Genomic DNA, 26,376 nt, shown 5'->3' on the forward strand with positions numbered 1-26,376 from the left:
GCAGTCTCCTTTGCTGATGCATTTCTTTGAGTTTAAATTATTACTTCCTGTGATTTCTGCTTTAATTCCAGCAGCTCCAAGTTAAAGTATATCTGTTATCTCTCTCCTTAGGATCTGATGTAGTGGATTGGCTCTATCACCATGTCGAAGGGTTCACAGACCGGCGAGAAGCTAGGAAATATGCTAGTAACCTCCTAAAGGCTGGATACATTCGGCACACCGTGAACAAAATCACCTTCTCGGAGCAGTGTTACTACATCTTTGGAGACTTGTGTGGCAGTATGTTCTTTTATTTTGTGTCACTGGATGCTCATTTTAACCCAGGCCTTGCTTTTCTTCTCCGTGTGTTTTCTCATCTTCCCGTTTTCTCTATCACTGCTAGTACTGACTTTTCTTCTGACGCTCAAATGCAGACCCTCACCCTCAAATCCGGTGCTGACCCAACTCCATTCTCTTACATTAATCATTAGTCATTTTATTTATTTTTGGCATCTTAAGACAAAGGCTGATTGTGTGTGTGTCTGTCCCTCCTTCCCCAGACATGGCAAATCTTTCTTTGAATGAACATGATGGCTCCAGTGGAACTTCTGATCAGGATACACTCGCTCCACTCCCGCATCCTGGAACAGCACCCTGGCCCATGACATTTCCATATCAATATCCATTGCCTCATCCGTACAGTCCACATCCTGCCTTTCCAGAACCTGGATACAGCTATGGAGGGGGCAGTGCTGGCAGTCAACACAGTGAAGGTGAGCCTGGCTCCCTGGGGTGCTGAGTATATGCTTTAAAGTCTTTAGTTGCTTAAATATTTTTAAAAACTCTTAAGCAACAAAGGCATTTAAACTGTGTTTTAAGGTATTTAGCTCGTCTCTCTATCGACCACAGGTAGCAGGAGTAGTGGCTCCAATCGCAGCAGCACAGAGAAGAGAAAAGACAGAGAAACCAAGGGAGGAGACTCAAAGTCTGGAGGCAGCGGAAGTGAATCGGACCATACAACACGAAGCAGCCTACGCAGAGAAAGGGCGGCCAGTGAACGGTCGGCGCCGGCAAGTGAGCACAGCATCCGGAGCCACCACTCCATAGCACACAGCATCCGGAGCCATCACACACACCAGTCCTACGGTCTCCCAGGAGTCCCCCCTCTGTATGCCTCCCCAATGATGATGATGCCAGCACCACCTCCAAACATGGGGCCTCCAGGAGCCCCTCCAAGTCGTGATCTAGCCTCCGTCCCACCAGAACTCACCGCTAGTAGACAGTCCTTCCGCATGGCCATGGGGAATCCCAGTGAGTTCTTTGTGGATGTTATGTGAAAAAAAAAGTCCCTTTTTTTTTTTTTTTTTTTAGCAGTTTGTGTTTTAACTGAAAATCTTATTTGCGTCTTGATACTAAGAAAAGAAACTGAAAGGCCAGCACGGTCCTGATGAGCTGTGTGTGTGATGTTCGCACGGACCTTCTCACTCGCCACTAATACATGCACCTAATCTTTCCGAATCTCGCTACAGACTGTGTGATTGTGCAGGGGAGGAAGCAGGCCCCATTATTGCCTGGCTGCTTGGCTTTTGTAACCGTTTGATTTTAACAAATTAATAATGCATCCGTTTGAAGCCAGAGATACCAGTAGCGGACAACCATTAAGTCATTCAGTTTGTGCTTAACTTTTTATATATATATATAGTTATACATAAATTTTCCCTCCCAACTCCTCCTTTTTATTTTTGTTTTTATTTTACATTGTGTTTCTTTCATTAAGCAGCAAAGAATTCTGGGGTGTTTGAGTTTCTCTGAGCGAGCAGCCAGAGGAAGTTCATGAGTCTCAGCCGGAGTGTCACTTCCTGTGCGCATGTCATGGCAGCACAGTGTGTAGATGAGGAGATTCCGTTGCCACAGGAAGATGATGGTTTTAAACAGGAGAAGATTCTGCCTTACACGTTCGCAAAACAAGAAAGAATATTGCCCAGTTCCAAGGAGTGCCACGCTACTTCACATATTCTGCCTGTATACTGATTTTATTTTTATTTTTAAACTAACAATATACATAAAAAATCCTATATTTTAAAAGTTCTGTCACAGATCCATACTTTAGTAAAGGTACATATTTTTGAAGTGTATTTTGAAAAGTGGCATTTTTTTAACTTTTCTTTTTTCCCCTGCATATGAAGCATGCCACATGTTGCTTGGCATTATTCTATAATTGTTTTTTGGTTTTTTTTGCGGTGAGTTGCAAATGATAACGGCAGAGATGGGTTAAAAGCTCTGTCTGGAAATTTGTTGCTGTAACTGTTATGCTTCATGGTCTCTGTTTCACACACTGCAAATGGAAAGTCTCTTTTCTGTAACCTGGGGACTGTGTCCCATCAATGGTGCTAGCAAATCTATTTTTCCACAGAGGGTAATATTCTGTATGCCTCTGCCCCCGTTAAGCAAAAAGAAACACTAGTGGAATAAAGGCACAAAAGGGGGTAGAGGCATGACAACAGATTGTATAAATGGTGACTTTTCTTCATCACATTAACTCTCAGGCACATCGGAATGGCTGATAGTACTGGGGTAGGAACTTCAAGTCCATTGAGTACCTTCCCAGTAGCGGCCATATTTGTTCCAGCATCCTTGTCTCCCTGTAGCCCACGGTTGATGCCAGCATTGCATTCAGCTATCCGATGTTGCTGCACTCCTGAGAGGAAGCACATTCAGACAGTATCTGAGCAGCGGCCTGGTACTTTTCTCTCATTTTTCCATTTCTTTGTTGCACTGAGATGTTTCTGCTGCAATAAATCTCCACTCGGTTTACATTTTGGCCTGCTTTATTGCATGTTCTTCTTAACCATGCACTCTGGATATGGCGGTAAAGTATTCTATGCAAAATGTTATGTAGCGGTGACCCATTAGGCCAAAATAAATCTGTACAAAAATCTGTTTATATACTGCTGTGACAAAAACTGATCCAGTACATCCATTGACAGTGAGACTGGCCTTCTCATATCCCACTTATCCATTCAGTGGGTTATCTTGTTAAGAATTTTTAGACTCAACAAGCCCTCTGCCACCCTTGTTTTCTGTGATGGGAACACAAATCTGACATGGTGGCCCTTTTTCTTTGCATGTCCAGTTCCAAACTCTTCCCAACAGTTATTAACCTTGCCTTAATCCCAGATAGAGCCACTAGTAACCATGTCTTGACATGACTTATCAAGTGATTTGCTTAATTAGTAAACTGAATGACCGTGTAACTGACCCCCAATCCTTGGTGTCGGTTTGTACTTGAGATAGGCTTCATTAAGCCAATTAAATATGTGGCTACTTATCCAGTAGAGCACTGGACTAACGAGCAATTTACATCTCACACTGAAATTCATTTGGTTCACCAAGTGGTCTATTTTCCTTTCGTTCTTGATAAGGGGCAGATTTTATCCCCACCAAAAAAGCCATGAGAACTTTTTTTTTTTTGTGGGGCCAGGCTGAAGGGGACACTATTGTTTCAAAAGGATTAGTTGATTAAAGGGACACTAGTGTCATAGCACTTTTTAACCCTTGCAAGTTAAGGGACGCAGCTGACCCCCCCCCCCCCCCCCCCCTTCCTTACAGGCGTGTTTGGCCCAAATATATTTCCCACATGCCCTGTGCACTCCTGATGCAGCCACCCGGCTCCAGCGAGACACTAAAATGAATGGGAGCACTTTCTTGCCTGTTATTTGCTGCTTCAAGCAACCAAGACTGAAGGTGTACTGCAGCTTCTCCTTAAGATACAACTGCACATACATTTTTGTATACAGTACTATATTTTATGTTAGCACACCCAAACTTCCGTCACCTACAGAACCAGAAGCTATCATTGTTGTACCAATCCCTGTTGAAACCGCACACTGAGCTGAGTATGGTAATGCTGAGAATGCTAATGAAGTCCATCACCCCGCACACATACTTTAATTAGTGTTTAGTCCGGTAATTAACAATGAGCCATTGAATTGTATGCTAAAGAGCCTGGGTGGTTCCTGTAGTAGATTGGGCATAGATAACTGCTAGAATGCATTTGCAGAGTACTTTTATTATGCAATTTGTTGAGTTGTATGGGACACCAAACTAATTAAAAATGCTATTAAACAGTGTTAAGATATTACTATTGCTGTAATATATTTATAACAAGTTTCATACTGTCCTAGGTGGAGGTTATGTCAAATCTAGCACTAGGTATGTTATATGTAGAATAAGCGGCAGCTGTTTCCATAGGATTTATTATTGTCTTAATGAAAGTGTCATGTTTGAATGTATTCTCATATTACCAACATGTTATTGCGATGTGATTTAACCATGGAGTGACTGTAGGCGCATTATGCACAAGGCTCAAGTTCAAGGCTCGTAGTCACTATGAATAGAAAGCAAATGTGTTACTATTATTGGAAAATGAGAAAGCAATTGGAGCATGGAAATCAAACTTGCAGGCTTATACAGAGCAAAAAAAAAAAAAAGTGTATATGTATATATATATAATGAGAGAGATCTCACTGAAACAGAACATATAGAATTTCCTAGTCATTTAAAAACTGGAGATAAAACATTTTTTAGATAAGTGAGAAAGGGAAAGTAAAACAAGGATTAGTTAGATTAAAAACAAAGGAATGTACGTAGAAGAGGATATTTTTATTAGTGATATTGCAGATGGTCTTGATGGAAAGGTATGTCTTTTTGCTGACAACACAAAAATTTGCAACAGGGTTGATGTTCTTGGAGGGAGAAGCCAAATGATCTGGAAACATGGTCAGAGCTGCGGCAACTGGAATTTGATGTGGATAAATAAAAACCAAGGAGAGTATAGAATATTTGATATAGTGTCCTAACCTCAGTGTGCAAGGAAAGGGATTTAGGGGTAATTATTTCTGAGGATTTAAAGGTAGGCAGACAATGCAGTAGAGCAGCAGGTAATGCTAGCAGAATGCTTGGTTGTATAGCGAGAGGTATTAGCAGTAGAAAGAGGGAAGAGCTCATGCCGTTGTACAGATCACTGGTGAGACCTCACTTGGAGTATTGTGTGCAGTACTGGAGACCGTATCTCCAGAAGGATATAGAAATGTTGGAGAAGCAGAGAAGGGCTACTAAAATGATTCAGAGATTACAGGATAAAAAAAAAAAAAAAATTACCAGGACAGGTTAGGGGATCTTAACATATTTTAGCCTGGAAGAAAGACATGACGGGGGGGGGGGGGGATATGAGAAACATTTCATTACTTAAAGGGAATCACAATATGGCAAAGAGTCACACTTCACTGGGGGAACGCTTGATGACTTGACAGCTACACAAATGGAATGATAGCTCAGATAACTCTACTTTTAGACACTTGGTACAGGACAACCTAACCGTATGTGTTTAAAATGTAATATTAATCAGCCAACATCCCCATTCTTTATACCAATGACATTGCACTATACCACATACTGGTACAGAAGGGTGCGAGTGGTCCTATTACTGGTGCATTAAATGGGCAAATCTATGGAAAATAAAGCAATTAAAACGGCAAAGTAAATTTTCTAGATTGTTTATTGGGTTTATAATTGGACTACCACAAAGAAACAGAAGTCACAGCACAAATAGCACAGGGGTAGGATAGATAAGTCACACGGCTACACCAGCAGGAGTGCAGGATCGGACCCTGGTTTCAGCATTAATAACGGCTCTCATCTAGTGCTATGACATACACTCCCTTTAAGATGATGGGTGCTGTGTCTATTCTCTCATAGTATACAGAGCCTCATAGAAACCCCTGCTCCTTTATTTCAAATGCTGTGGTCACTGGTCTACATAGAGAGAACCTTGGAAGAGGACACCAAGTCGTCATCATCACCACCACCACCACTTCTAAACCCCTGCACCGAGGATGTAAAATGCTTCCCATCCCTGCTGGTCTGTGACAGTGTTCTAAGAGCTAATGATAAACAAATACTGGGGGCACAATTAACATGAAGCTCCTACCTACAGTAAGAGGATGGTTGGGATGGGTAACGTGCAGGAAGCAATATACTATGAGGGGATACTATCTGCCAGCAATATTCACAGACTTATGAAGAAGGGATATAATGTAAGTGCAGCTGCATGTGAAAGATATTCAGAAACGGCACAGCAGCAAATCGGGATAGGAGATCCCACCCCATCATGTAGGAGACCCAGATATTCATGGTTAACCTCTCCAGGGCTGAAGCAGTATTAAAGGCCTCAGTACTGAATGGCTTGCACCTCAGTGGCTGTAATGGTCGGGCGGAAGAAGCAGGTAAAGGGAATGAGCAAATTACAACATCCACCCTAATAAGCCCTCTCTTTCTGACCAGGATCCATGTACTAGCCCCATTTCACCATAGTTTTGAAAGGGGTCAGGGGTCAGTGATGAAAGTTGCCCTTCCCCCCTTTCAGAGTATTGATGCACTAACACCGAGTCTCGTAGATGCCACTGCGGCCAATGTAGCGCACCCATTTAATCACGTCATGGTCGCTGTAGTTCAGTTTTGGTTCAAATACTTTCAGGTAACGAACTTTAAGGCCGGACGGAGCAAAAGGGACCTAGGGGGAAAAAGGAGAACACATTATGCCATAACTACAACTAAATATACTCGGTGGGAATAGAAAGCAACCAGGGTTCACTAAACAAATAGACTTTACTACACTGCAGGGATGGTACTATAAATTTGTCAAATATCTAACAGCACCCATATGGAAAAATTGGATAAGACTAAAACCACCTAGAATAGAGATTGCAACACTGGTCTCCCAGGCACTCATTCACTTACCTCAAAGTTCATGGAAATGGGTGGTCTGGCCCACTTCTTTTTATCATTGGTTGGCAGGAGTTCAATCTCCGCACTGATCTGAGACTCCTTCATCCCTGCCATGCGCTTTATCCTGCAAAGAAGAGAAAAACCACAGACTTTCCTTATCTGATTAAAGTCTCATCTTCTACCAAATGCAAAATGGGGTTTCCTTCAACCTTTCCCCTTCGTTTCCACCCAGGAGTCACTGGCAATGGTATTGAAACTACATATAGATCGTGCTGTCAGTGTAGTTTGTCTTGGGAGATATTTTATTTGAAAGGTTACTCTCATGGAAGCAGCATGTGGCAGGACCAGCATTACCTAGTCTGTTTCATGCTGCCTTCAACGCCCCCTTCTTTACAGAGGTTGTCTGAGAGGTCAAGTAAGAGTTGGCTGAAATTACCATGTGCTTGAAAAGGTTGTTCATGCCTTTACCTTGATGAACGCAATTAGGGATATTTTGGAAATGTTGAACCTTACATCCCATACAAGGTGCCATGTAAATAGTTATATATAGCTTGTGAAGTAGTTTCATAGGTTTTAGTGCATATAACGATCACATCTAGGACCTGAGAGGGGGGGGGGGTTGGGTGGGAAGAGACTCACTTCCAGACAATGGCATTTTCACTGGCCTTGTACTTGGCTTTGCCCTTCATGCAAATAACTTGCACACCACTGGTATTGAGTGGAGTTGGAATCCGAACCTGCAAGAGATCACACAGCCGTTAGAATGCGACATCCCAATAGAAATATGCAAGAAACTGAATTTGACAACAGATAAGAACCATTTGGCCACCCTAATCTGCCCCTTTTTCCTGATGCAACTCAGTTCTTGGTCTTATCCGATTCAGATATGTGCCTATAGCATGTTTAAATTCTCTCATTGCTTTAGTCTCCACCACTTCTGATGGGAAGTTGCTCTATGTATCTACCACCATCTCAGTAAAAAGTAAGAATGCTTACCTTTAAGTCCTCTTAAATACCGTATTTGCTCGATTATAAGACGACCCTGATTATAAGACGACCCCCCAAATCTTAATATTAATTTAGGAAAAAAAGAAAAAGCCTGAATATAAGACGACCCTATAGGAAAAAAGTTTTACCAGTAAATGTTAATTCATTTAAACACTTTTTTTAATAAAAGCTATGCTTGAGAAAAATATTTTGGTTTTATTTCCTTCTATTTTCCAACCTGTCCCCCAGTTATGCACATCTGCCCCAGAAGTGCCTTATACCCCCTATATGCCACTGTGCCCCATGATATGCCTTTTAACCCTCTAAATGCCACAGTGCCCCATAATATGCCTTTTAACCCTATATGCCACTGTGCCCCATGATATGCCTTTTAACCCTATATGCCACTCTGGCACTTAGAGGGTTAAAAGGCATATTATGGGGAAGAGTGGCATATAGGGAGGTTTAAGGCATTTCAGGAGGCAGAGTGGCATTAAAGGGGTTAAAAGGCATTTCACAGAGCACTCTGCCTCCAGAAATGCCTCAAACCCACATTTAACACTCCCCCTCCCTCCTCCAAACTTACCGGTGCTTCTGAGTTGGGGGGGGGGCGCATAACACAGGAGGGTCCAGGTCCCCTGCATCTGAGCCCCAGGTGCTTAGTCCGGGCAGCATGTAGAGCTCCACGCGAATCGCGTAGAGCTCTAAGCACCGGGGACTCAGAAGCACCGGTACGTTGGAGGGGGCATAACACAGGAGGATGCAGGTCCCCTGCATCCTCCTGTGTTATGCCCCCCCCCTCCAACTTACCGGTGCTTCTGAGTCCCCGGTGCTTAGTCCGGGCAGCGTTTAGAGCTCTACGCGATTGTATCGTGTAGAGCGTAGAGCTCTACACGATACAATCGCGTAGAGCTCTACACGCAGCCCGGACTAAGCACCGGGGACTCAGATGCACCGGTAAGTTGGGTCGGGGGTTAACACAGGAGGATCCAGGTCCCCTGCATCTGGGTCCCCAGTGCTTAGTCCGGGAAGCGTGTAGAGCTCTACGCGATTGTATCGCGTAGAGCTCTACACGCAGCCCGGACTAAGCACCGGGGACTCAGAAGCACCGGTAAATTGGGGGGGGGGGGATTAACACAGGAGGATCCAGGTCCTCTGCATCGCTGCGGGGGATCTGGATCTTAGTCTCATAATCAGACCTATTTGAGGTCTGATTATAAGACGACCCTGATTATAAGACGAGGGGTATTTTTCAGAGCATTTGCTCTGGAAAAAACCTCGTCTTATAATCGAGCAAATACGGTAATTACACTTAAGTCCCTCTTCTCCTGTTGTTGCTGACAGAACAATTCTATATTCGGTCAAGTGCAGTATTTTACATTTAGTAACATTAAACTGTTGCCACCCTCTCAACCATTCCCCTAACTCGTTTAAATCACTTGTCGTTTGTAGAAGTATGCACCTTGCCCCCCCCGAGCCTAACTAGCAGGAAAGAACAATGTTTAGGTGGCAGGAATCCCTCACCCTTAAATTGCTGCCTGGATTCAATATTCTCTTACCTCAATTTTTTGAGCGAGGAGGGAGGGTTTAAAGTTGGACTTGATGACCACTTTCACCTCAAGTTTGGTGCGTCCCACCTCCCGTACAAGGGGAATGACACGGAAGGGTAGAATGATGTCTTTCGTGGTGCGGTACCTTTAACAAAAGCACAAAGTAGAGAAAATTTACCGGGAAATACTTATGCTGCATTGGATTATCAGACAAGCATTTCACGCTTTGGCAGCAGCAAGTGCTTGAACAGAATTCATACATATTGTCTCAAAAAAAGCACTGCTGGTAAGTCTGCCGACATATCAGTCTTGTTAAGCCTTGGACATATCCAAGGGCAATCAACCCATATAAAGAAAGTTACAGGAGAGAATGAGAACACTCAGGAGCTACCTACCTCATCAACTCAAACTCTCCATCAGGTGGTATAAAACTAATGCTGCGCTCAGAGTCAAACTTGCTGAGTCGCACACACTGGTGGAATGTACAGTCATCAATAGCAATGGATTGCTTCCCCCTGGAAGAAAAGGCGAGAGAGTCAATGGACAGCAGACATCTGTTTTCACTCAATGTTGTAACTAGACAACAGCTTGGGTGGAGATGTCTGGTCAGGTTATGAATGAAATGTTATAAATGGCTTTTGACTTTTACACCAACCCTCCAAGAACATTTCAATCCCTTGTTTAAACACATCATCATACTCACGTCTTGCCGGTTTCATCAGCAGTTCCTTTGCCTTGTTTCTCGATCACAATTTTGTCATTCATGCCAAACTTGCACTCTGGCATCCCGCTCAGGTAGCTCTTCATTACCACACGGCCAGACACATGGGCGCTAAGTACCTGCCCTGGTAATAAGAAAAGGAAGGGCTCAATTGGATCAGATATTGGTAAAATATAACCAGCTACATGGGTGAATTTACTGATCTGGTTGGTTTAGTGCTATACTGGAGATGGCACTTCAAATCCACAAGTAAAAATTAAAACGCATCACTATGGTATTCAAGAAAACTACCCTAACACATCGGAGAGAAACAAAAGATCTCTGCACATTTACAGTAACTTTCAACAGATCTCAACAATCTCATCAGGAAAGTTGGAAAATGTTTAAGCCAATACTACCGACCCAGCCAAATGGCTTTATAATCTCACCATGGTGCCATTTTATTTTATTTATTAAACACATACACACACACTGTACTCACCTTGGGGAGACATAAGCAAATTGACACTCTCCAAAACATCTAGGAACAGCTCATTCCGACGATACTTAATCCCCTCACGTCTCCAGCCGATCTGACCGGTGACCTGGCTTGTGATCTGAGACTGTTCCTCCTTGGTCTAAGGAAAACAAAGTGTGGTAAGTGTACAGCATGACAAAAAGCTATACCTCCCATGCCACAAAAGGTGCGAAATACACATACTTAAAATAATCCTTAAAATATATAGGCCTTAAAAATGTGAAATACCACAAACATTTTACCTGTGACATGTTCAGGCTTCTCAAACACACATAAAGCAATAAAACCTGAAAGTGCTACCAGCCCATGGACACCGGAGACACAGTAAACTATAAAGTCCCTTTTACTAATTATTTGGCACAGCTAAAACAAAACATAAGCTCAAATCCTCTGAAACACCGACACGGCAAGCCTGCTTATTGCTGTGAAGGCAAAGGAGGACAAGTTGCCAGCTCTTAGCACAAACCCGTCAGTCCTACCTGGTGCTAAAAAGGTCCAGCCACATGAAGCAGGGGACAGCAATACAGGAGCAAACACGGGGAGCGCAAACAAGCAGGCCATGAAACACAAGAGAAATACGGTTAGAGCTGGCAGCTGGGGCAAGTGGATGGAGTTACCCCCCCATTACAATAGTTACAGTAACAGACTATATTAACAGTAAACCGGATGATATGAACTGAAAAGGGGGTGAATATGAAAGGGTACTTCTGGGCATCTCGCTGAAAAGCTCTTTAAGAAGCAAAGAACAATCCCACAGTTATTTGTGTCGGTGCCAAATACCTGGCTTTTTATTCCTTGTTGAGTGATGAACGTTTTCAGTGCTCCAGTCTCAGAGTTCTGAGGGTAACCAAAGTCCAGGATTTCTGTACAAGAGCAAAGCAGGATTAATGCTGCGAAAGATGTATACATGTACATAAAATCATCAGAACAGTTTCCTGACATATCAATAGCAAATAGATCAACTGAGATCAGCATCCTAAGCAATGAAAGCACGTTGAGATTCCTTATAGCATCATGAACACCACTTTTTTTATTAGAATCTTTATACATGATGAATTTATAGTATTTTGGCACATAAGCCACACCATTACGGAACACGTTCTTTCAGAAGAAAACCACAACTGGACAATTGTGGTCTCCCTGGTATAGCTGGAGCAGCAAAACACTTGAAATACTACAGACATATGGCTTTTTTCCCCGGGCTATAGAGATGAGTCCCGCAATCCACTCAGGACTGGCGCATAGCAAATGTTGTGCCAATATTCAAAAAGGGGACAAAAAGTGACCCGGGGAATTATAGGCCTGTTAGTTTAACTTCTGTTGTGTGTAAACTGTTTGAGGGTTTCCTAAGAGATGCTATTTTGGAGTATCTCAATGAAAATAAGTGTATGACTCCATATCAGCATGGGTTTACAAGGGATCGGTCCTGTCAAACTAACCTGATCAGCTTTTATGAGGAGGTGAGCTCAAGACTGGATCGGGGTGAATCGCTGGATTTTTCCAAAGCATTTGATACGGTGCCACATAAAAGGCTCGTACATAAAATGAGAATGCTTGGGCTGGGGGAGAATGTGTGTATGTGGGTAAGTAACTGGCTCAGTGATAAGAAACAGAGGGTGGTTATTAATGGTACATACTCTGAGTGGGTGACTGTTGCTAGTGGGGTACCACAGGGGTCAGTTTTGGGTCCTATTCTTTTTAATATATTTATTAATGACCTTGTAGAGGGATTGTATAGTAAAGTATCAATCTTTGCAGACGATACTAAGCTCTGTAACGTGGTTAACACAATAGAGGACAGTGCACGATTACAAATGGATCTGCATAGGTTGGAGGCTTGGGCTGGGATGTGGCAGATGAGGTTCAACACAGATAAATGTAAGGTTATGCACATGGGGAAGAAAAATCCAGGCTGGGAATATGTATTAAATGGGAAAACACTGGGGACTGATATGGAAAAGGACTTAGGAGTTTTAGTTAACAGTAAATTTACCTGTAGCGACCAGCGTCAGGCAGCTGCTGCTAAGGCAAATAAAATCATGGGGTGCATCAAAAGGGGCATAGATGCCCACGACAAGGAAATAATTCTACCACTGTACAAGTCACTAGTCAGACCACACATGGAATACTGTGTACAGTACTGGGCACCAGTGTACAAGAAAGATATAGTGGAGCTGGAGAGGGTTCAAAGACGGGCAACCAGAGTAATAAGGGGAATGGGAGGACTACAGTACCCAGAAAGATTATCAGAATTAGGGTTATTTAGTTTGGAAAAAAGACGGCTTAGGGGGGATTTAATAACTATGTATAAATATATAAGGGGACAGTACAGAGATCACTCCCAGGACCTATTTATACCCAGGACTGTATCTATAACAAGGGGACATCCTCTACGGCTGGAGGAAAGAAGGTTTCTACACCAGCACAGACGGGGGTTCTTTACAGTAAGAGCGGTGAGATTATGGAACTCTCTGCCAGAGGAAGTGGTAATGGTAAACTCAATAAAAGAGTTCAAAAGGAGCCTGGACGTGTTTCTTGAAAGCAATAATATTACAAGTTATGGATATTAGATTAATAGGGACAGAACGTTGATCCAGGGATTTATTCTGATTGCCATATTTGGAGTCGGGAAGGAATTTTCCCCCTGGTATGGGGCAATTGGCATCTGCTTCATAAGGGGTTTTTTTGCCTTCCTCTGGATCAACACAGTAGGGACACAATATGTATATAGGTTGAACTTGATGGACTTTGGTCTTTTTTCAACCTTATGAACTATGTTACTATGTTACTCACCATCCAGCAGCTCATAGATCAATACAAAGTTGTTTTTTATGTTCTCCTCGCTGATCTTTCCAAAGTAGGCAGTCATGACATCGCACATCTTGTAAAGGAACTCAAACACCATAGCTGCGTTGACATTCTGCTTGGTGACAGCGGCAAGCCAGATGTTTGAGCGTTTTACATGAAAGAAGCTGGTGCGGGCAATGTTGGTGACAGGGGAGCGGACCTGCTGCCGGGCGTGGATGACATTGACACGGAAGGCATCCACCGCATTCCGCCTGCAGAAAGAGAAATGTGTCATATCTTCTAGAAGAGCAAGATTACATTAAAAGATTAGGGGTTAGCAGCACAAGTGGAGGCTAAGCATTGTTAAAGCAAACAAAAAGATAAAGAAAGTGAAAAGATCACTGTGTACATAGCTAGGGGGGGGGAAAAAATTGAAGAAAACATTGTACCCCACTGTATTCCGAAACGGTTAATGAAATGGGGATTACCACATTCATCATTCATAAAGGCTATCCAGTCTATAGACGGCGAAAGAGCACCGGCGTGCTACCGGAGACCCGCAGCAGCTTGAACGGGAGCAGCAGTGATCCTGGATCATTACGGGCACCAAACACAAAACAGATCTTCACAATAAAGCACAAGTCTGAAAACAGCCACTTTGACTACATGAAGTTTACAATCCTCCTACATCATCTTTAGGAGGCTACAGATCTGTGGGTTGCTAACACTGGTTAGTACAGAACATGTCACACCTTAGCAGCACCCTGTAAACGGAAGTTAAAGCACGTGCTAGAACAGATGTTACAGTGTTATATATATATATATATATATATTTAGCAGTTATTTGGTTAATCTGCAGAAGGTCAAACATTAAGGATGTAGAGACTTTGGCTTAGGTAAAGAGCCACAGAGCAGTCACTAGAAAGCCAAGTTGCAGCAGGACAAATAATCTTACCTATTGCTACAGCAGCCAATGAGGAGATGAGATGGAAAGATGGCACCAGCGAGGAAAAGGACAGTGACAGCAATGAAAGAAAGGGTTAGAAATAAAAAATACCCACGAACATCACACACCAAAAAAAAAACAACAAAAAAAAAACAGCAAGGAAGGGGGCAAATCATCCGGTCACGGAAGCAAGCCTTGGCGCGTTGGAATGGCACATGCCACAATCTGCCATTAAGGCTCAAAGCTGAAGGTAGTCACTCTGCTAAACGGGGAAACAAGGCTAGCCTGGAAACATGCAACAAAGCAAATAACGCAGCACCCACCCGGAACGAGCCCAAAACATGCCACGATGGGACCGCAAAATGCTGTGCCAAGAAGAGGGTCAAACCTGGATCATATACTCCCAGATATGCCTTATACCCCGTATATACCCCTCTGCCCCTGATATGCCTTATGACCTCCCAAATATGCCCCTCCGCCCGCCAGATATGCCACTACACACTCCTGATATGCCTTAAAACCCCCTATATGCCACTCTGCCCCCTGATATGCCTTATACCCCCAGATGTGTCACTTTGCCCCCCCAAATATGCCTTGTAGCCCCTATATGCTTTATAACCCTCAATATGCCACTTTGCAGCCCCCAGACACGCCCACCAAATATGCCACTGTGCCCTCCTGATACACCTTACGACCCCTACATGCCACTCTGCGCCCCCCCCATATGCCTTATACCCCCTAGATATGCCACCCCCCTTCAGACTCCGTGGCGTCTAGTAGGGGCAGCCAGTGAGTGTCTGCGCGATGTGCATAGACAACCTCTGCTGTTGCTGGCCGATACTTTTGCTGGAGCTTCTATGACTGAGCACCGGAAGGTCACGCGACGCCGGTGCTCCATCATAGAAGCCCCAGTGAAAGTGACGGCAGGTCCCTCGCTGTGCGGGATCCTCCTCTCCAGTGTCTAGTAGGGGCAGCCGGTGAGCGTCTGCGCGATGTGAGTAGACAACCTCTGCTGCTAGCCGGTACTTCCGCCAGGGCTTCTATGGTGGAGCACTGGAAGGTCATGCTGGTGCTCCACCATAGAAGGCTCGGCGGAAGTAGAAGACAGTAGCCGGCTGCCAGACAGGGTGATCCCGGTCCCCTGCATCGCTGCGGGGGGGATCTGGATCTTAGTGTTATAGCCCGACCTCTATTTGAGGTCGGATTATAAAACGAAGGGTATTTTATAGTCAATAAAACTTGGCAACAATTTTCATTATCGATTTTATCGATTAGTTGTTGCAGCCCTAGTTAAATTATAGATTCCATAATGTATGAAACAAAGAAAAAAAAACGTTCACTAGCAACTTGGTGAATAAATCCCCAGTAGAAAAAAAACTTTTAGGAGATTAAATATAGCCGAACTTAACAGGCACTCTACTTGTTGAATCTACTTGAAATGTACCAGAACTCAGCGTGAAGCGTTTGGGGAATGGAATGCGACTTCTGAAAGAAAGCGTGCCGTCCACTCCACTGAACACACAGCAGAAGACTACATGCATACATGAAAAGAAAAGAAAAGAAAAGAGGAGGGAATAAAAGCCCTGCTCTCATCACCCCAATGCCTTTTCATCTTATTCTGTTCCCTATAACAATCTACCCATATTGTGCAAGTAACTGAATAAAAACCAGGATTTCTGGAATGAATATGAAACTTTAAAACATTATCAGTTTTACATTCAGGCAAGTAAGACAGTTTAAACACAAGTGTAAAAAGATTGCATGTAACTGCTTTGCTCCTAGACACAGAATACTTAAATTCCAGGGATTTTTTCATAAAAGCAGGAGGAAAATGGCTCCATTTGTCGTACTGGAATCATTAGTTAGGGGAGAGCGGTATTTACGCTAAATGCTGAACTCAACTGTCTCAGATCTAGCTAACCACCTAAAGACACTTTGCCACAAAGCTATTCGGCAACTGAAACAAAAAGTACCACCAGCAGCAAAAAACAATGGGAAGAAATATTAAGGTCACATGACCTCCGTGCTGCTTCCTAAAGTTCAGGCAAGTAAAGTGTCCAACAGGAAGAGGCGAGGGAACACCGGAATAACCACGCAGCCCGACTACCAGCACCCTGTCTTTGGTGTACTTAATGGGCATATCACTGCCGATGAGTGTGATGGACATGTTTTTATCCACAAACACATAGGAGTCTTATTTTAAGTGTACCTAGATCCAGCAAGAGGAATCAACTCCTCACACAAGTGTTGATAAGATCACCCCATTATAAAGCAGATAGCAGAAGGAAAGATGCATGTGCATACTTACAGCACCCAAAACATTTCTCCCATATAAATTCCTATGAAGCACTGGACATACAGAGGAAGCCGTCGCGGATACCATCCACGGGACTAACAATATCTTATGTACAGGGATACATTTTGTTTTATGAAGCCTTGGAATGAATGGAATTTTGAATGCATCTGCAACACTTTTCCATCTTGTTCTTACAAACCGTTTCATGCACTCATATCAGCCATGTGCCATTGACCTGTAGCTTCACACGCCTAATGAGTGAAGCTCACACGTGACATGCCAGGGAACTCACACATGCTGTATAATGAACATGGCTACGCTCCTAACCAATATCAAGCAGGAGGGCAACATAATAGGCATCCTGTAGAAGATGCGCTACTCACCCAATGTCATCTCTGTACACCCGGGAGATGAGGACCTCCCCCTTGTGATTATAGATGAAAAGTCCTCCGATCATGGTGGATTGGGCTCAGTTTTCCCTTCCCATGGTGATAAACATGAACCTGAGAGAGAGAGAGAGAGAGAGAGAGAGAGAGAGAGAGTGAAAGGTTGGTTATGAGTTGAACACAGACATTTCAGAAGTTCCTTTTAAGCTACAAATGGCGCTGGGTAAACCAATAGAAATCAATCACCAGTATTAAAAGGGGTTAAAAAGTAGCAGCCAAAACAAAGTCTTCTCTTGCTCAATAACTTGGCCAATGGAATTACTCCAGCAGACAGAAGGTACACCGGCCACACACAAGGCCAGTTGGAGAGTCTATCAGCCCCCTCCATACTCATCAAACATTTTCAGCCAGATGGGATCCAACCTTCCATTTCAGGCACTGAACAGAGGAAACGCGGCCATGTAGTCGGACAAGAAGACCGCAAGCAGTATAATCTTCGAGGGGTTCAATAACCAAGTGGATTTTTATTCCGACTAGTCAGTATGAGCTCAGTAAGACACAGATTACCGCAGTTAAGCGTGATGACAAAGGATCAAACACACAACCATTATGTTGCCGCGGTACAGTACCTCATGCTGAATCCAGAGACAACAACTTACTCCACAGAGCTGTATTAATATCAAAAACGGTCAAAGCAATTATACGTACAAAGTCATGTAATAGAAGAGCAGCAAGGAAGTGTCAGCGTTCTCTCCTTCCCAGGATGGACAGCCAGAAGAGGAAGGAAGGGGAGGGATCCCACGGAGAACTCAATACAAAATGCTGAGTAGTGGGGAAAGCTAGCAGGATGTGTGGGGGAGAGCGTGGAGTGTCAGAGGATACAAACTAACGCAAGCTGACAAAAACAAATAAAATCAGTAAGCCTCGTATGATAATCAGCTAGCCACAGGTATTTAAGAAGGCTGGATAAGAATTAACATGGGTTTATATAGCGCCACCATGACTATACAGGAGTGTGTAAGCATGTATCATATGCTGTTCACCCATATCACATTGGGGGGGGGGGGGGACTAATAAAATCAGTAAACCTCTTATGAGGCTTACATGACCATGTCAAAAAAGCTGTTTCTATTCTCTGTTGCACAAAACACCCTTGTCCCCTTAAATATATTCAACATACAAGATCATATAAATGCTAGGACAGGAGGATGTGGCTTAAACAGCCAGGTGCTTCCAATATACGGAAAGTTTTCACTGCCTGTTAATACACAAGAACATTAAGAAGAACACGCTGAAACAGAACATATGTCACCAGCAGAGAACTCATCACACGGGGGAAGGAGATCCATAAGCCGCGTTACAGCCTCCTACAGGCAGCCTTCATGTAGCTGCGATGACATTGAGCCCTGCTGCTTCACTACAGGACCACCTCAACGACACTAACAACGAGCGAGAAGAAACAGCCAACAAGCCAATAACTATACTTCATCCACCAATACATACCCCGGCACGCAGAATCCGGGGGGGGGGGGGGGGGGGGGTAAGACCAAGTGCATCCGGTCCATGAAAAGATGCCATTAAAGAATACGATTAAGTGTTGGAGATCTACCATATTTGCTCGATTATAAGACGACCCTGATTATAAGACGACCCCCCAAATCTGAATATTAATTTAGGAAAAAAAGAAAAAGCCTGAATATAAAACGACCCTACAGGAAAAAAGTTTTACCAGTAAATGTTAATTCATCTAAACTATTTTTTTTTAATAAAAGCTATGATTGAGAAAAATATTTTGGTTTTATTTCCTTCTATTTTCCAAACTACCCCCCTAGTTATGCACATCTGCCCCCAGGCTTGTCACTCTGCCCCAGAAATGCCTTATACCCCCTATATGCTACTGTGCCCCATGATATGCCTTTTAACCCTCTAAATGCCACTCTACCCGCAAAAATGACTTATACCCCCTATTTGCCACTCTGCCTCCCTGATATGCCTTTTAATCCCTGTGCCACTCTGCCTCCAGAAATGCCTTATACCCCTATATGCCACTCTGGCATTAAGGGGGTTAAAAGGCATATTATGGGGCAGAGGGGCATATAGGGAGGTGCAAGGCATTTCAGGAGGCAGAGTGGCGTATAGAGTTAAAAAGGCATTTCTGGAAGCAAATTGGCCTTATGCCCCCCCCAAACTTACCGGTGCTTCTGACTTCCCTATCATGTAGCCGGGGCAGCGTGTAGATCCCACGCACTTACGTTGCAGCTGGAAGGAGGCGTGGCTAGCAGCGGGGGTTTCTGCGTCCATCGCGCAGACCTTCCCCGGCTGTCAGAGATCAGAGTTCCCTGCACCGGTGCCGCTACACACTGGGGACTCAGAAGTACCGGTAAGTGGGGCGGGAGGATCCAGGTCCCCTGCAGCTGCGGGGGATCTGGATCTTAGTCAGACCTATTTGAGGTCTGATTATAAGACGACCCCAATTATAAGACGAGGGGTATTTTTCAGACCATTTGCTCTGAAAAAAACCTTCTTATAATCAAGCAAATACAGTAATATTTATTTCTACTTGCACTACATGCCTGCTGTATCCAAACTAGATTTGCTGGCATGCATCCAACAGCTGCCTTGGCAGCTCTTTTTCCCTCTTTTGATTATTTGAGCTTAAAGTGCCTTTCTAGGGTCTGTAACAGCCCTTGGCGTTAATAAGATGGCCTTAGATGTTACCATTGCAGTAACTAAACCGATACAAAATAAAGAACCAATTAACTGTGCTGGATAAGAATAATTAAATGCTGGTTTCCCACACATACCAGTTTGGCTGCTTTATTATTGGAATCGCGTTTCTATCTCTGCAGAGCGTCTTACGAGGTACCCAGTTCCTCCTCATCAGAACATAACCGTCACCCGGTGGTGGAGACTCCTACTTCAGACAACGATGGGGTTTAGTGTTGTAAGAAGGTAGGTCTGGAGGAGAGCTGTAGTGTCAGCTCCCTGATATTACACATCAAGGGCAAACCCCATGTCTTCTCTAGCAAGGGTTAAGCCAACACAGCATAATAAATTCATGTTTTGTGTTTAGTGGTGATTGCCCCAGCGGCAGGCCGGCTTTTTTTTTAGGTTGTGTCCTCCCCTGCCGGTATATTTTCTGGCACATAATGCATAGCCCAGCTAGTGGCTCTCTCCATCATCACCACCACACCGACTAAGCCACTTATTAATCAAAAGCAGTTCAGCCATTCAGCCTTTGTATTACAGTAATGTTGGGCGGTTGAAACTGCAACTTCCCAGCAAATCCTCACTTTAGCGAATAAGCCACCCCTTGTGGATTTGCGCATGAAGATGGGTATAGCGGGGACGATGTAACAGGTGGGTTCAACGTCCGAGTTTTGGATGCGTGCCCCGTGCAGACATTTGGTACTGTTACATCTCTATCAGTATTTAGCGTTAATTAGATTATTAGACTACTGCATCCGTCACTGTGTCTCTACCTCCCTGCGGTGTATTAATACAGTATTGGTGGAGCGTCCTCTGGGATATGTTCTGCAGGCCATATCATTTTAGATGATTGCGCAATATTTCTTTCAGGGACACTCCAGCCAGGACCTTTAATGCATGTGATGATCCTTTGCATCTGCCAATACACCCCCCCCCCCATCTACCTGGCCTACAACACACCAAACACCTCCTGCTGCTTACACCCACGAGGTATACCTGGTCCCTGTGCGCATACGCAAAAAGGGCTCCCTCCGATGGCTCTGATTGACAACTCCTGCCACCGATTGGCTGCTTTAAGTGAAATTTTAACTTAAGTACGATAATATGCATTCTTTGTTGGTGAGGCTGACACTGGAACACTCCTTTAATAACATTTACATGACAGCAACATAGGAACACGATTGGGTTTATTCACTGAAATGCGATGGCTAAATGAGATCCTACATAGCATTTTAGAGCGAAATCAACTTAATTTTTTAAAACCCACAGCAAAAGAGCAGAGACCTTTAATGTTTGCAGGGTTTTCCTTTCATCGTAAACTATCACAGGTACACGGAGCATTCGAAACAGCTCCAGCTTTCCAATGATTTCTAATAAGAACGAAAGAGCGTGCGCAAGGGCGGGCTCCGGCACAGACATTTTACCTCCTCTTGACCCCTTGGTAATGAGGACACTAGCGTGTCGGGTAGCATAACACCACATACATGGAATGGCAGGGGAACACATTAAGTAACATATACCCACAAGACACAACTAGATCCTTCCAAGAACACGTAAACAAACGTAAATAAAGTAATTTACAGCGGGCGCTGCACCCTCCAAACCCTACGCCGACACATGAAAGGAGAACGTCACGTAGGAGGTAAAGTTCCTTTAGGTAGCTCTTGGCATTTTTCAACCGTTATCTACCCGTGGCATATATTCGGTAGGGGTTCTTACACACACACACACGCGCACGCACACTAAACGTGTTAAGATAAGCCTCCCCACCTAGAACGGCCAAAACACGTTAACAAAACCATCTCGCAAGGATCGTTTGCCTGAATTATACACCTCCCACTACTGTGACTGCCTCGTAATAGATTCAGTCTCATCGCCTTCTGCCTCGTGTCCATGCCGTACTTCATTTTAATCTAATTTGTATTCTTCCTCGTTGTAAACGCCCCATGCTGGCACCCTAAAGATAGCGTGATAATTCCAGAAAGCTGCCCTCCGAAAGCGGGCGAAAGAGAAAGATAAACTCAAACTAAATGTTATTTGTAAATTGGAGGGAAAAAAAAAAAAACACACCACGATCATGCTTCCAGGAAATAACATCCCTCATCCTGCCGTTTCCGATGTCAAGCGATCCACATATTCCATGTTCAAAGTTACCTATAGATCCAGAAAGATAGATCTCCCGAGAATTCATTCTGGAGCACGTCGTTTCGGTGCCCAGAAGCAGATGCTTTTATACTCTAGACCCACGTTCTAGAAACCAAGCTGGAGATAAAATAATCCAGCATGTTTTCCCCTTAATTCCAGAACGAGTCGCCTTAGCAACCGGAACACCCAGCGCCGTCTCCGTGCAGTATCCATATAAAGAAGTTATCTTATAAATAGCAGTCAATGCCTGTTTTATATAGCGCCATCAAATTCCGTAGCGCTGTACAATGGGATGACCAATTCCCTAACCCACAACAGAAACACCAGGAAACATCGTATAATACGTTGAATAATAATACCGGTAGCAATCAGTATTTTTGTAAATAGGTTTAATGGCCAAAGGCTGACGGCTTTCACCTCGCATTAAGGAACGACCCCGCTTCCCATTACAGAAGAAACCGTCACGTATAACACGCTTATTATAGCGCTGATGATTAAGGACACGCCGAGGAGTTTCATTTTTTAACCCATATTGGTTTCAAAGGGCAAACATTTTCCGTTCTGACTGCAGGAACGAGATCATACACGCTGACAATATAACGCGTTATTATATCGAACAAAAAAGAGGAATAGCCACGGCTAAGCGGCCATGCATTGGGAACACGTTCTTTACTGCGATATAACTAGATGAAAAGTGATTATTTTACATCTCCTTATCTGCTAAAAAACGCACAAGCAGGACTTGCATCGTACCGGCCCGGACACCCGGGGCATCTTCTGGCTAGATGGGGCTGAAGTCCGGCACGCCTAATACACGAAGCTCTGCCGCAGTTCTAATAGATAAAGTAATGTAACACTACAGAGTGGTTTATATACAATGTATAGGACTGTATAGATGGCTTAGATCTACAATATACACCTTTACAAAGCACAGACATAAGACGACTTTCGGAAGAGTCCATGGATTCAAATAAATAGATGTCTTTCGATACAGATCTGCTGGTGGATCTAAACATGTCAGGGCTCTGATGGGTCCCCAACAACTCGAGCGATGATGGCGTCATAGGATGAACTGTGACAGATGTCCTATCCAGCGAGTGACAGTCACCTCCTGTCACCGATGTCCATCACTCAGAAAAAAAACTATCGGCCGGAGGCTACTACACCCAGCATCACAATACAGCTGCCAACACCCCGACCCTCACGGCGGCGGCATTACGGGCGTATAACTAACATGACCAGGCAGCGGGAACGAAAGACGTGCAAGCATACACCATATCTCTATATAAACCCGCTGAAATGACGACCTCTCATACATATATATATATATATATATATATATATATATTAGTGACACCCACTCAATACTATCCATATATGTATTAGACATATAGCGATGACACTACCGTAAGCACATCACGAGATGGCCTAGCATCCAATTCGGGCGAGATCCCGGTTACCTGCTTTCGCTCCCTGTGCATCCGCTGAGATCCCAAGATGGCGACCACCTCCTCCCACCCGCTTCTTTGCGCAGTGCTTACGTCAGCACGCAGCGGCGCTTTAGGGCCGGAGGTTCCACCAGGGATGAATGGAAAGGGCAAGGGCCGCGCATGCGTACAGAGAAGGGCGCGGCTTGTGATCGCATGACTGTGTAAATCGACAGCTGGCTGAATAGCATTATTACCTCGTCCGGTCAGGAGCCTGATGTCATGTTATACGCCTAGATCTCAAAATGAGCACTAAATACAACGAATGTAGTTTAACATATCTCAATACGCAGTGTACAAGCAGTAGAATTAGCCAGAATGTAAGAATAGCAGGTCCGTGTCACAGTCTGCTGGGCTTAGTGAATTTACCGAACTAAACGTCACCATTCAGGAGTAGGAGACGTTCTAAACGTGTCACAGAAGCGTATATACGTTATATCGAAGGAACTAAAGAAAAATTCCACACGAATATAGTTGTGGACCTGTTGCTTTTCTGCAACGCAAAATGGCAGCCATGTGAGCACTTTGACCCTGTGCATAGGAATGGATGCTGAAGCCATAGTCTCCATGTTGCTGGATTGCATTTTAAACTATATCAGTACCTGATCCTAAACCAGCTGACCCTCAAACCCTTTCAAAATACTAACACATTAATAATAATAAACCTGTTTCTAAAACAAGATTATTGTATTTGTATCTGTATCATACCAATTAAAAAAAACAACTGAAAGATGGCAGCTCAAGGCACCGCACCTACATACATCTCTTTGGTTATCTCCAAATACGCATCTACAGGTTATCTGATGATCTTCATCTTCTGGAACTCCTTACCCCAACCTTTCCAACTCTTGTCCCCTTGTGTCCGGTCCTTATAAAATCACTTAAACAGTTTACTGAAAAGTATGCATACTTAAGAACTCTGTGAGTACTTTAAAATGCATTCTTCCAAAAAAAAACCAAAAAATATCTGTGGTCCAAAGTGATCGGACTAGATCCTCGTCTTCTAGCGTTGAAGCCGACGATGTAATTATACAATTTGCATGAAGATCAGCCAAATGCATCTCACAACAAATAGCTGGCGGTTGCGGATTCTGCAGCATCCTTCACATGCCTTTGCAAATGGAACAGCAAAAAATGTGATACCACTCAGCCGTAATATGCATCAAAGAGCGTATGATGGCTGGAGTAACCCTTTAAGACTCAATTATTCAGGAAAACAGGTTAACTCTCTTTCTTCTACCTTCCTCTGCCTCCAGGTTACTCACCAAGTCTGTTGGCATCTCCAGGACAAAATAAATCAAGTTCTAAAATATCACGTAAACTGATGTTATAAGGAAGTTTTCTATTTAATGGAAAAACGCATCATCACGAGTTTGGCATCCACAAAGATGGCCCGGCTCCGTATCCGCCAGCTCTTCCAACAGATTGTGGTCTGGGAGAAATGTAACTGCAGTCTCTTCGTTTAATATTATGTTGCAATAAATATCTTTGGTCAACATTGTTTTGGGGGTTACTCACCACACAATAACTAATAATAACCACTTCCAACTGTAACATTGCTCAGAAAGAGCAATAATAACTGCCAATGTCAAAGTGGCATCAAAGCTGCTTCGGGTGATGGAGCCCAGAACTAAGTGCTTCGGGTGCTAAAGAGAGAAACTATTTTCTTCAGGTGGTAAAGAGCGAACGTCAGTAGAGCACACGCTAAAGTTACACCAATAGGTATATATTAGAAAGAGTAGGAGGCTACCTAGGGGGACTCTCTAATAGTGAAGTATTGTACTAAGATGGCAAAGTCTTAGTAGCCCCAGTAGCAAGATTAACAATGTGTAATGTTCGGGGCCTGCTAGACATAAGATAGTAGAATAGTACGGTGACCATAGCCGTAGACGCATGAAACAATAAGTAAACCTCAGGGAAGAAGGTTTTATCTACACCATATCAACCACAAAGGCCGGACAGAGGTAAGGTGGCTAGTTGCTAATGTTACAAGTCTCATCATACTACTGAGAAACCGTTAAAGTGAATATTGAAAGAAACTATGATAAAAGCGGTAGCGTGATAAATTAATTACTGCAGATCTAACCATCTACACAAACGGCTTCCTATATGCTATGCTTTCTACGAGTAAAACACTAAAAAAAAGGCTACTTGCTTTGTGAACTATGAACTGCGCTTTTTCCAACCACCTCCACCGAACAGTTCATCTTTCCCTTGAATTCTAAGCTGCTTAAGTGGGAAGGGGATGTTAATTCTCACATATGGTAAAAAGCGGCATGCTAGGGCCTAGGACAAAGAGTGATCTGTTCATCTCCCCACGTGTACGCTAACAAAACACACATGCACTTTTTTCTAGTGGTGAATGCATGTGGTGTGCTTTAGATCTTTTTTTCTTTATTTCCTTCTTTCCCTCTATTAACCCTTTTCCCCATCTGTTTTTTACGTCTCACTGCCTGATTCTTGCCTTGCAAACATAGCAGAGTATTAGTTGCTCTGTTATTCCTGTTGATAGAATGCATAGGATGGGCTGGATTCTGGGTGATAGGATGGTCTATGTTGCCGTTTCTCTATTGACCTTTGGTTTCTGCATCTGGCACCAAGAGGAATCTATGATTTCTCCAAAGGTGAGTGCCTGTCTTGGCTTTATTTCGGGATTTGTTTCATCAGTACACTTTGGTGACCTTTAGCTTTGCAATACTGTAAGTTTGCCCCTTAAATATGGTGTAATTGTTAATAAGATTGATTGGAGAAAGCAATTATGGTAAAAAAAAAAAGGGGTCCAATGATTAGTGAATGACTAAAATAGGGCTTTACACATAGCTCTGATGAACACGATCCTGTAGTCTTAGATATGGTTTTATTGCTCAGGCACAGTAAATGTACAGTACTGTTTATACGGATGTGACCAGAAACTTTCAGATGCATATATCCTATAATAATTAATATATTCGATACCTATGCTTAGTTTCAGGATCGAAATGCGGAATTTATTCCCACTGAGAGCAGTGCACCTGTCAGAAGAAAGAGATACACCATTAACCCAATGGGGTTTAAGTGGGACCATTTAAACCTAACATACA

General features: G+C 43.5%; 2 protein-coding genes across 4 annotated transcripts in view; one reads left to right on the plus strand and one right to left on the minus strand.

The window, feature by feature from the left end:
• LOC149302300 (segment polarity protein dishevelled homolog DVL-3) overlaps positions 1-1,791 on the plus strand; it is a 35,971-nt gene extending 34,180 nt beyond the window's left edge. Inside the window, exons 13-16 of one of the 2 annotated variants that reach the window (XM_089482525.1) lie at positions 112-279; positions 540-752; positions 889-1,290; positions 1,760-1,791. In XM_089482525.1, coding sequence (XP_089338651.1) covers positions 112-279; positions 540-752; positions 889-1,290; positions 1,760-1,791 — 815 coding nt within the window. Of the gene's footprint in view, positions 1-111; positions 280-539; positions 753-888; positions 1,317-1,759 lie in introns of those variants that run through there. The other variant, XM_089482526.1, reaches the window with a different exon arrangement.
• A 4,624-nt stretch (positions 1,792-6,415) lies between these two features.
• On the minus strand, positions 6,416-17,026 carry LOC149302301 (AP-2 complex subunit mu). 2 transcript variants are annotated; one of them, XM_089482511.1, is made up of 11 exons: positions 16,953-17,026; positions 13,334-13,599; positions 11,321-11,403; positions 11,020-11,025; positions 10,505-10,640; positions 10,006-10,147; positions 9,698-9,817; positions 9,312-9,447; positions 7,405-7,502; positions 6,778-6,889; positions 6,416-6,550 (listed from the first exon to the last, which is right to left on the minus strand). In XM_089482511.1, the coding sequence occupies exons 1-11, from the start codon at positions 17,024-17,026 to the stop codon at positions 6,416-6,418; spliced, it is 1,308 nt and encodes a 435-aa protein (XP_089338637.1). The 2 variants fall into 2 exon arrangements, with proteins under 2 accessions (XP_089338637.1, XP_089338638.1); XM_089482512.1 differs by lacking the exon at positions 11,020-11,025.
• Positions 17,027-26,376: the final 9,350 nt, after the last annotated feature.

The sequence above is a fragment of the Sceloporus occidentalis genome, unplaced genomic scaffold (genome assembly GCF_023333645.1).
Source record: "Sceloporus occidentalis isolate IW3139 unplaced genomic scaffold, rSceOcc1.0.p SCAF_19, whole genome shotgun sequence".
Classification (NCBI taxonomy): domain Eukaryota; kingdom Metazoa; phylum Chordata; class Lepidosauria; order Squamata; family Phrynosomatidae; genus Sceloporus; species Sceloporus occidentalis.

What these genes read in the sequence shown, in the direction of transcription:
- LOC149302301 (XM_089482511.1), bottom strand. Translation starts at nt 17,026, where the DNA reads ATGATCGGAGGACTTTTCATCTATAATCACAAGGGGGAGGTCCTCATC. An exon ending in GTGTACAGAGATGACATTGG is followed by an intron (nt 13,600 to 16,952) that starts GTGAGTAGCGCA and finishes CTCTTTCTGCAG; the next exon opens with GCGGAATGCGGTGGATGCCT. An exon ending in GATCTATGAGCTGCTGGATG is followed by an intron (nt 11,404 to 13,333) that starts GTGAGTAACATA and finishes GCTCTTGTACAG; the next exon opens with AAATCCTGGACTTTGGTTAC.